The following is a 12,161-nucleotide window of genomic DNA, read 5'->3' as shown; positions in this document are numbered from 1 at the left end:
ATATATTTTGTTTTATTACACAGAGAATTTTTAAAACTATTAAAATTCTGCAAAACAGCATTTCAATTTTGCTTTATATTTCACTTACAAAAACACCAGCCAATCTCCAGTGGTAGCTCCTGTTGCTGACTGAGTCAAATGTTCAAAGCTATTATCATCCAATTCTTTTACTGATGACTCCTTATTTTGAATTAACCACTCAAAAAGGGGTTCTGGTTCATATGTTCCTAATAATTAATAAAAGCACTAAGTATCTAAACAAAGAATACTAATTCGTTATCTAGGTTTTTATAATTACAGCATAATCTTGCAAAGTTAAATTAACAGGTTAAAAAAAAAAACAGCAGATATAATGCAAATATGCTAGTTTTATTAGAGGAAGCTGAACAAAGCACTTGGTTTCATAGGATATTCAAAGGCAGGCAAAACAGTAACATTCAATTATTGGGTACTGGTTTTGGCAAGGTCTCCAATTACTTTTATCTCCAGCTCTGATCTCTTTGTAATGTAAATGATTACAACTCAAAGTTGCTAGAAAATGATTAGAAATCAGTCAATCAAATATATAAGTAATGAATGATCACAGACAATGATAAAGAGAGTGCATTTTATAAAAGCATTCTTATATTCATTTTCATAAATGAACCAGAGAAAATCTAGAGCCTTTTCTGGCATGTGTATGTACTATAGACTGTTTTAGTTTAAATTATAGACAACTGTCTAAGTTTTCTTTTACCAAATGGACTGAAAAGGAACTGAATATAACCCAAAGTGAAATGACTAAATTTTTTTTTATAGGTATTTTATCATTATTATGTGACACCTCCAAGGAGTCCAAAAACTCATCAAGGGAGGGCACCTACTTGAGAACTCTCCATCTCCACTGCTCCATCCACCAACTACAGCAAATCACAATCTATACCAACGTCATCTACTGCCCACTACCACTAGTATTTTCACAGACAGTCGTCACTGGACTGAATTTTTTTCCATCTGAGAAAACAAAGCATGTACACAAATTCTGATGCCAGTACAATGATGCTAATATTTTTATAATGGAATGTCAAGGTTTGCTTTACCAAAAAATAACTTGTTTTGATTAGTCAACTAAATGATAAAATGAATTTTTTTTATTTATTTTAACTATGAAAACTGAATGTTATGGATTAAGAATCATATCTAAAGACAACTTTTTTGTGTGCATGCGTGTGTTTTCAATGGAAGTAGTTTATTTTTATTCCTCTCTCTTTCAAACTTCACTGTAAATTTACTGTTCATTTGTAAATTCAAAACAAATAATTACAAATGAACATGCAACAAAGTTGAATATGTTCACAGACTGGATAAAATTGCATGCCATAATTACTATAACTGTTATATAATTCTTATGTGGAAGCCACTAGAAGTATATTTCTGTATTATTACCTAACACAACATTCATTCAAACTAGGTGTGTGTGTGTGTGTGTGTGTGTGTGTGTGTAAGCATGCATATGGAGAGAAATCAACCTACATCTAAAATCAAAATATGTAACTGAGAGTAGAAAATCAGTATACAGTCAACTCTCACTATAGCAAAATTGCTGAAGAGTTCTATCCAAAGACCCATAGATACAATGCTATACCAAAAGAAATCCACTAAAAATGTTTCTGCAATCACTATTAATTTTTACAGTCAACTCTCATGATATATGAGAAAAAAAGACAAAACACAAGTTTCAGAAATAATGATAAAGCAACTTATATAGATCAGAAAACAAACTTTTATACAATTTCTCTTTTATTAGTACCAATGCAATATAAAGAGGTAAGTATGGAGATTTCTCATCTCTGAAATCATGAAGGGTACCATTAAACAAAGCTGACAGCGACAACTTTATTTAAGCTTTTGTTTGTTGTCAGATACAACTAGTCAAAGATAAAAGTTCACCCATCAATTGATGAGGCACCATCATCAACATTGAAATATGTTCAAGTAGTAAGATACACTTGGTGGGAACAATGTTTGGTATGTAACATTTCATAGGAGATTTCCTGTTCTGTTTAATTACACTAGAGAAAGAGACCAAAGGGTATCCCAAACAGAAAACTTTAAATTAAAGATGCCAAGAAATTATATTTGGAATCACAACTGGGCTATTTGTATATAGAGGCTAATGGCTTGACATCAATTGTGAGCATCCCATAATGCAATGCACATATCCTTATGGACATGTATAATGGTATGCATAATGGGAAGAGCCACTACCCAGACCGGTTTCAACCTTTATTGAGGTCTAATCAGTGGGAACCAGACCCAGAGGTGATACCAAGGCTGAAGTAATGCAGAAGTCATATTTCCATATACAAGTAGTAAAAAGGTATCACACCTTATTACTAATATACTCTGGATTAGAGACAGATGTTGAAAGTTTATTCACTTAGTTGTAAAGTCCTCTATATACAAGTAGCCCAGTCATGAAGTTACTTCATGAGCAAATTTTGTTTGCTTACACTTAGATAAAGGATGAAAGTCAGAATATAATTTCTTGGCATCTTTAATTCATACTATATCCAAGTGAGAAAATGTTCAACATCTATCTCTAATCCAGAGTATTTTAGTAATAAGGTGTCAACCTTCTGACTATTTGTATAAATATTAATCTCATTTATAATGTTCATTGTCAAGTCAGAAAAGCCTTTAGACAGCCTAAGGATGATTCAGATCTCATCATCCCCACTACTCCAACAGAAATAATCAATATTATATCCCAAATGAAGAATAAAAAGGCTCCTGGTCCTGAAGGCATCACCAATAGAATAATAAAATTATTTCCAAGGAAGGTCATAATTCATCTAGTTAATATAACCAATTCCATATTAAGACTCAGTACTTTCCCATAGCTTGGAAAACTGCTGGAAAATATCATTCCCTCTGAAAAAGCCTGGTAATAACCCACAACTCCCCCAAAGCTACAGGTCCATCAGTCTTCTTTCCTGCCTTCGCAGAGTAACAGAAAAAGTCATCCTAACAAGGCTACAACTAGCAGTGGACAAACATAAAATAATTCCAAATGAACAATTTGGTTTTCGCAAAGCTCACAGCACAGTGCAACAAATTCACCGATTAACAGAACACATCATACATGGTTTCAACTGGCACCTCCACGCTGCTGCTGTGTTCTTGGATGTTGCCAATGCCTTTGATAAGGTCTGGCATCAAGGCATTATCTTCAAACTTATTGAAAACAACATCCCAATTAAGCTAGTAAAACTTATTAACTCATACCTTGGGTCTGGGTTAGTTCCGAAGGTGTCAAAAGAGGGGAAAATAGTTCCACTGCATAAAGGAGATTCCAAGACTGCTGTTGTAAATTATCGACCGATCAGCATATCAGGAATCATTGTCAAGGTCTTGGAGAAAATAGTCAAGAGGAAAATACAGGATTGGATAGATGAAAATAGGATACTGTATGGGGACAGCATGGATTTGCGAAGGGTAGATCATGCCTCAGTAACTTGCTGACGTTTTATAACACATTGACGGCAGAAACAGATGAGGGTAATGGGTTTACAGTGATTCTACTGGACTTTGCTAAGGCCTTTGACAGGATACCACATGGAATTCTAATCAGTAAACTGCAGCATATGGGGATGGATACAGGGTTGGTGAGATGGATAGGAGCGTGGTTGATGGAGAGATATCAGAGAGTGGTTTATTCAGGAGTAGAGTCCAAAAGATAGTATGTGACTAGTGGTGTGCTGTAGTGGTCCAAGAACAGAACCCCGCATTCTTGGATCACTACTGTTCAATTTGTTCATTAACAATATAAGAAAGTATCTGAGAGGATCTGTTCATTTGTTTGCTGATGATGCAAAGTTGGGTAAAGCAATAGTGAGTGCACAAGATGTCAAAATTTTTCAGGATGATTTGGATAGTATGGAGGACTGGGCTAAGGAGAATGGATGTCAATTGAATGTGGCAAAGTGTAAGGTTATGCAGTTTGGAGTGAAAGGATTAGCAGCAGTATATCACATTGGTGGAACCGTACTCTAAGAGATTGACGAGGCCAGGGATTTGGGAGTGTTGGTGGATAGGGAGTTGAAGTTTAGGGGACACATCGCAAAAGTGGCTAAATCAGCTCATCAAATCACTTGGTTGCTGAAAAATACTTTAACAAGCAGAGACAAACAGGTTATTGTTCCTCTGTATCGAGCCTTGATAGCACCCCATCTAGACTACTGTGCCCAGATATGGGCGCCAAGGTTTCTTCTTGATGGGGAGGAGGTGGAGAGGATCCAGAGACGAATAACCAAGAGGATAGCAGGTATATAGAATGAACCATATGAGAACAGGTTAAAGATTTGTGGGTTGCAGAAATTGGTTGATAGGCAGAAAAGGAGTTATATGATTGAGACATTCAAATTACTGAAGGGTTATACAAGATCAATAGAGAAGTTATTTATGAGAATAGGACTGGTGATGGGAAGATTAGGGGCCCATACATGGAAGCTGGGCAAGAGTGTGGTTAATAAGGATGTTAGAGCTGGGTTTTTTTTACTTTTAGTGTGGTGAATGAGTGGAATAAGCTGCCAGAGTCTGTTGTGGATGCCATAACTATGAATGAGTTCAAGGCGAGGTATGATAGATACTGTGTGAATGTCGAATAGTTGTTCTTGACATGATGTAAGGGCCTCCCTTGATGAGTCTATCGACTCCTTGGAGTTGCCTGTAATAATAATAATCATACCTTAGTGGGGTGCTTAAGGGTCAAAGCTGTATAACTGAGAGGAGACCTCCACATAGCGTTTAAAGGAATGTGGAGAAACGACCAGAGCTTCTGACCTAATGTCCAATCCTCACCTTATCGTGATGCACCCTGTTGGGTATCTACCTGGATACTGAATGAATGAGGATGAGCTGGCAATTTGGGATTTAGCCGACCAAATTGTATTCTTCTTGGCTTAAACCAATATAGAAAATGATGGTACAACATGACAAAATTTCATGCCGGCTGGGGCGTCGCCTGGTTAAACAAGGTCCACGTTATTTTCACCAGGGAACCAGGGCGAACAGCGAAAAGTCAGCTACTGGAACAAATCCTAAAACACAACCCAACTCAACATCACCAGAGTTAAAGATCGGTACTATCAACATAAGAAGCCTGAATGGTAAAGAAATGGAGCTAGCTAAGGAATTAGATAAGTACCAGATCGACATAATAGGGATGACTGAAACAAAAAAGACCAAAACTGGTGAGATCTTTCTATGCAATAAATAGAAAATGTTATATTCAGGCAATGACAATCAAGGAAAAGAATGAGTAGCCATTGTATTCAACATTAAATACGAGGGTAATCTTCTTGAATGGCAGGCAGTCTCAAGTAGAGGAATGTGGGCAAATATCAGAATGGGGAACTGGACAATGAGACTTATTTGTGCCTATGGTCACACAAAAGGTTCTACTATTTGGAGAAAAGAGCAAAGCTAATAATAATGGCAAATACCTGTTAGATTTCTTCTCTGGACATGGACTGGTTATTACTAACACCAAGTTCCAATATAAAAATTGTGCATAAATTCACATGGAGAGAAGAGGCAAGGAATAAGAAAAGTCTCATTGACTATGTTATTGTTGATAATGATGCTTTCTCCCTGGTGCAGGACAAAAGAGTGTACAGAGGATTTGAAATTGGAAGCGATCACTATTTAGTCTTGAGCAAGATAAAATTGAATTTCATACTGAAAATAATAACATGTAAGAAAGTTTTAAAGTGAATAAAAGTTGAGCAGCTCTCAGATGTGAACTGTACACTAAAATACACAAACATTCTTGGGAAAAAAAATGAAAGATGAAATGAAAAATGAAACCTTCGAGATTCATTGGCAAGCCTTGAAGAAAACCCTGATTGATTCAGCCAGAGAGGCATGTGGTGAGGTTGTCTGCAAGGATAGAAAAATTAGAACTCCATGGTGGACACAGGAAGTTAAAGGGGCAGTGAAGGAAAAGAAGAAAGCATATCAAAAGTTCCTGGCAAATAAGTCAGCTTGTGCTCTTAGAGAATACAGAGAAAAATGTAAGAAAGCAAAATACTATGTAAAACTAGCTAAACAAAAGTAATGGGAGAACTTTGGCAAGAACATAGAAAATAAATATCAAGAAGGTGATAAGATATTCTGGAGGTTGTTGAAGAAGCTTAGAAATGGAGGAAAGATTGCTGTAAAAGAATTAGAGATGATGGTGACATAAAAACAGGAGAAAAAGATATCCTTGAAGTATGGAGTAATTACTTCGAAAAATTACTAAATGAAACAAGCAGTGATAGCACAGTGATAAAAAACACTCAACAGGCATACAGTCAGGAATACATATCCTTACTTGAAGTAGAAAAAGCCATCAAAGGCTTGAAATGTGGAAAAGCAGCAGGAGTAGATGATAAAAGTCTTACAGTGCCTGCACTGCATAGTTCAGAAGGCCTGGACAGAGGGACGAATTCCCGATGATTGGAGTAGAGCTCTAATAGTACCCATATATAAAAAGGGAAATAAAACCGAATGCGAGAATTACAGAGGTATTTCCGAACTGAGTGTTCCTGGCAAGATCTATGCAAGTATACTTGAGAAATGGTTGAGAAGAATTGTGGAAGAAAAGCTCGGTGAAGAACAAGCTGGATTCAGGCCAAATAGAGGCTATCAGGATCAGATCTTCATTTTACAACAAATAGTCTAGAAAGAATGGGAATATAACAAAGATCTGTATTTAAGTTTTGTTGATCTGGAAAAGGCATATGACAAGGTGCCAAGAGAGAAGCTATTCTATATGCTACAGTTATATGATGTCAATGGAGCATTATATCAAGCAATACTTAGTCTTTATTTGAGTTGTAAGTCAGCAGTTAGAATTGAAGGAAGTACAGGAAGATGGTTTAATGTTAAATCTGGTGTGAGACAAGGATGTACATTATCCCCTCTGTTATTCATTATCTATATGGATCACATTATGAAGGAAAGTGGTATTAAACATGATATCAAAATTGGAGATGTTAATGTCAGCTCTTTGCTTTATGCGGATGATGTTATACTTCTAAATAAATCTGCTACAAGTTTGCAAGATTCCCTGACTAAATTGAATAACTGTTGTAATAGATATGGTATGAAGGTCAGCATTAAAATGACAAAGACAATAAAAATAGGCAGAATCATTGAAAATGTCAACTGTGTTGTGAATGGAGAACCTGTGGAACATGTAAAACATTTCAGCTACTTAGGCACGATTTTTACTGAAGATGGTAAATTAAATATAGAAATAGACAACAGAATCAGCAAAGCTGGTATGGTAGGAAGTCAAATGAATAAATTCATATGGAATAAGAGAGAAATTAGTTGTATACAAGACAGTATTCAAGCTTGTTTTAACTTATGGTTCTTCTGGCTGGGTCGGAAGTAAAACACTTGACCAAAGACTAGAGACTGCAGATATGAGGGTCCTGAGGAAGATTAAAGGTGTGAACAGATGGCATCAATGGCAATATCATATTAATAACGAGGATATTAGGAAAGAACTTGACATTGTCGGCATTCAGGAATCGTTAGTAGAGCTAATCTCATGCGATATAGTCACTTAAACAGAATGGACGAGGAAAGATCAGCAAAGCAAGTGTTCTCTGCCAGCTTGGCAGGAGAACGACCCAGAGGAAGACCAAGATATAGGTGGATTGATACGGTACAAAGTGCTTTAGACGATAGAAATATAAGATCTGATAATGATAATATTGAAGTCTTGACAAGTAACAGACTGATTTGGAGGAAAATTGTAGATAGGAAGTTAGTAATGATGTAAATTTTTCATGTAGTACTATCATATCCTGTACACCCTTGAGGGTACATGTCAGGAATTTGATGATGATGATACCTTAGTGAAAGATACATGCAAGTAAAGCTTAACAGAACTGTTTCATCAAGGTGAAAAATTCTAGCTAGTGTACCTCAAGGTTCCCTTCTGGCCCCACTACTGTTCACAATTTACGTATCAGACATCCCTCTAAATTCAAGAACCATTACAGTCCTTTATGCTGACGACACTGTTATTCTAGCAAGCTCTCAGCCCTCACCTGGCAATCAGTAGACTCGAAGTATCAATGCACTAGAAAAATGGTTCACCAACTGGAGGATTAAAGTAAACCCCCTCCAAAGCTCAGCCATGTTATTCTCTGGAAAAAAGGTCTGCATTAAAGAAGACATCTTGCTCTCCGGCCAAAAGATCCCATGGCAATCGGAGACCAAATATCTTGGGGTACTACTGGATAAGAAACTCCTTTTTAACAAGCACATCAATCTCAGTGGCTCCAAGACATCCAAAGTAATAGCTCAACTCTACTCAATGGTCAACCCCAAGAGTAAACTGAACTTACAAAATAAATTACTACTTTACCGGATGGTTATACATCCAGTTATTACCTACGCCTCACCAGCATGGAGTCGCACTTCATGATCAAACATTTCATAACTAAAGAATCCAAAATAAGTTCCTAAGGATGATTCTAGATGGTTTATCAGAAATTCACAAATTCATCAAGAAACTTGCATTACATACATCTCCTCCCTTCTTCGTGATCTTGCAGAAAAATTCGTCAAGTCAAGTTCACATTCAAACCCGCTGATCATACAAGTTGTCAATTACAATGAAACAGAGTACTATAAATACAAAAGACCGAAGACTATTTCTACTCCCAGCTGATCATAACTAATACAAGTGCCCCCAGAGGGTGAGCTTAAAGCTCACAAAACTCCCTTTCCCAAAAATAAAGAAAGAAGTCTGAGTTGTGGCCCTTCTCATAATGCATAGCCTTATACATGTCCATAAGGATATGTGTGTGTTGCATTATGGGATACTAAGGCAATTGATGTCAAGTCATTAGATTCTATACACAAGTAGAAAACTTTATTCAATTCTATCAAGTCAGGGATGCACTATGTTTCAGATTATTCTGCAAAAATGAACCAATAAAAAAAAATAAAAAAAAAAAATCCAATTACAAAAACCTTTCAACCAATCTTGAACTTAAGACTGATTTATTGTACTACAACACATGCATGTGACCAAATATACAACTTAAAATTTAACTTTGAAAAACCTGCAGTCTAATTATTCAGAGTTAAGTTTTCAATATTTCCATTTGTCAAGAAAGCTGTTGTGATGTCTATGGGATTCAAAAATCTTTAGTGATTGATGGTCTTCTCCCTTCTACGTATTAGGCCTACTGGCCTGTTACAGAGCTATCTTAAGCCCTTCTAAATTGTACCTGTCCTGAGGATAAGGTGACTATCCCTATGTCAGCTACAGCCATAGAATATACTCCCAGTATGTTCTATGGCTGTAGCTGCATGTGTCCATGGGGCTAGTTTGCCTGCTTGCTGGAGGAAAAATCCCAGATAAACTGGGGAGAAAAACCCTGCTGTTCACATTCAAGACCGGCTATCTTCACTATGTCAGAGAAAGATCCTTAAGCTCCTCACGTCGGTGACAGTCGAACCAGAACACTCCTTTCCCAGGCATATGGTTGCGAAGTGCCTGATACTTATCAAATAGCCAATCTCCAATCAATGCACTAGTATAATATCCAACCCCATCCGCTGTAGTTTGACTATCAATGTATCATGCAGTAATCTATCAAAAGCCTTTGCAAAGTCTATGTACACTACTGCGTACCCATCTCCCTTGTCCAATGAAACTGTCACCTTATTGTAATAGGTAAGTAGATTAGTAAAACATGACCTCCCTTTAGCAAATCCATGCTGTCCATCAAAGATAATACCACTGTTGCCAACCCAATTCTGGATCCTGATTCTCACCAGTCTCTCCAACACTTCAACCATGACAACTGACACATATGTGCCTAATAATTTGATGATTGATTTCTATTACCTCCCTTGACATCTAACGATATCTTGATATTTAATAATATCTAATACTGCTGCACTTCATGGTTTATCACACATCTTTAAAAACTTCTTTTTTTTTTTTTATTTTGTAAAGAGTGGAGAGAGAGGAAGATAATTCCAGTGCATAAAGGAGGTTCCAAGACAGCTGTTGTAAACTGCCGACCGATCAGGAATCGTTGTCAAGGTTTTGGAGATATTAGTCAAGAGCAAAATACAGGAATGGATAGAAAATGGGATACTGTATGGAGGACAGCATGGTTTTGTGAAGGGCAGATCATGCCTCAGTAACTTGCTCATGTTTTATAACATAGTGACAGCAGAACTGGAAAAGGGTAGTGGATTTACAGTGATACTGCTGAACTTTGCTAAAGCCTTTGACAGGATACCACATTGAATTCTAATCAATAAACTGCAGCACATGGGGATGGATATAGGGTTGGTGAGATGGATTAGAAGGGTGGTTGATGGAGAGATATCAGAGAGTAGTTTATTCAGGAGTGGAGTCCAAAAGATGGCTTGTTACAAGTGGTGTGCTGCAGGGTTCTGTTCTTGGACCATTGCTATTTAATTTGTTCATTAAATATAAGAAAGGATCTGAGAGGAACTGTTCATTTATTTGCTGATGATGCAAAGTTGGGTAGAGCAATGAAGTAGTGAATGCACATGACATCATGTGCATTCACTACTTCATTTTTGCAGGATGATTTGGATAGATTGGCAGTCTGGGCTAATGAGAATGGATATCAGTTTAATGTAGCAAAGTGTAAGGTTATGCATTTTGGGGAGAAAAAATTAGCAAAAGTATATCACATTGGTGGAACTGTACCCCAGGAGGTTGACAAAGCTAGAAATCACTTGGCTACTGAAGAATACATTGACGAGCAGAGATTAGCAAGTTATTTTCCTCTTTATCAAGCCTTGATAAAGACTACATCTTGACCACTGTGCCCTGATCTGGGCCTCTGGGTTTCTTCTTGATTGGGAGGAGGTAGAGAGGATCCAGAGGCGAGTGACCAAGATGATAGCTGGTCTATGGAATGAACCTTACGAGAACAGGTTGAAGATCTGTGGGTTACAGAAATTGGTTGATAGGCGGAAAAAGGGTGATATGATTGAAACATTCAAATTACTGAAGGGTTTTTACAAGATTAATTGAGAGGAAATTTTTCAGAACAGGTCTGGTGATGGGAGAACTAGGGGCCATCCATGGAAACTGAGCAAGAGTATAGTTAGCAAAGGTGTTAGAACTAGATTTTTTTACTTAGAGTGATAAATGAGTAAAATAAGCTGCCAGAGTTTGTTGTAGGTGCCATGACTGTAAATGATCAAAGCAAAGTATGACAGCAGGTTATGCATTTCGGGGTGAAAAAATCAGCAGCAAAAAAAATTAGATATGATGTTCAAGGCCACCCTTGATGAGTCTAGGGACTCCTAGGAGTTGCCCATAATAATAATAATAATAATAAACTGTTGATCTATTAATGCCTTTTATTCCTGTATAGGGAGTATGCGAGGCCATTTTAGCCCTTTCTAACTTTTGGAAACTGAGTGTGCAGTTCAATCTCCACTGGCAGCCAATCAGAGATAGCTGATACAAAGCTATCATTAATTTAAGCCACCTCTTCACTGCCCACAGTGAAGAGATGGCTCAGCAAGTGCCGCCATCTTTTGGTCCCTAACACAATATTTTTAATGTCTGAAATAGTGCAAGTTCTACAGTTGATTTTCTTAAGTTTACGGGACAAAAAAAAAACAAAACTGAGTTTTCAGGAGGAAAAACCCACTTGCCTGTGCCAGAGATCGACTAACTTGGGAACTGGATGAAAAAACACTTAGAAAAAGTTCCTCTAGTCGACAACTAGACTTCACTTGAACTTAAGTCTATCTTCAGGTTGTTTAGAACTGAGGAGTGCAAACACCACTTCCACTGAGCTACACAAGCTCTGATTAGATTATTAAATATTAATTAATGACAAATCTTAATTTATTGTTCTTCAGATGTAACTGGCTGGAGAACAAGTAACTTTTTATGACCAAAAGCAACCATTAGGGAGCTCACTCCACAATACATGTTGACAACAGTCATGTTAGATTTTACTTGTGCATTCAACAGCTGTTAACATTCTTGCAAGTTGAAATGGCGTTTCAAGTTTATTTCTGTGATGAAAGCATAGACAGTGAGCGAGCTTAAGGAATGATATGACAAAGTATGCTGCCTAAGACAGACCTCCTGCAATGAG

General features: G+C 37.1%; 1 protein-coding gene across 2 annotated transcripts in view; it reads right to left on the bottom strand.

The window, feature by feature from the left end:
• Positions 1–12,161, bottom strand: part of LOC150093639 (thioredoxin domain-containing protein) — a 115,022-nt gene that overhangs the window by 72,012 nt on the left and 30,849 nt on the right. For both annotated transcript variants that reach the window (XM_090412834.1, XM_090412833.1), the window contains exon 3: positions 89–227. In XM_090412834.1, coding sequence (XP_090268960.1) covers positions 89–227 — 139 coding nt within the window. The remainder of the gene's footprint in view (positions 1–88; positions 228–12,161) is intronic.

Source organism: Typopeltis vanoorti, chromosome 23, assembly GCF_054136105.1.
Source record: "Typopeltis vanoorti isolate ZY-2024b chromosome 23, IOZ_Tvanoo_1.0, whole genome shotgun sequence".
In the NCBI taxonomy this organism is placed as follows: domain Eukaryota; kingdom Metazoa; phylum Arthropoda; class Arachnida; order Uropygi; family Thelyphonidae; genus Typopeltis; species Typopeltis vanoorti.
The sequence above is the reverse complement of the archived record's forward strand: the minus strand, read 5'-3'. Positions and strand labels throughout refer to the sequence as shown.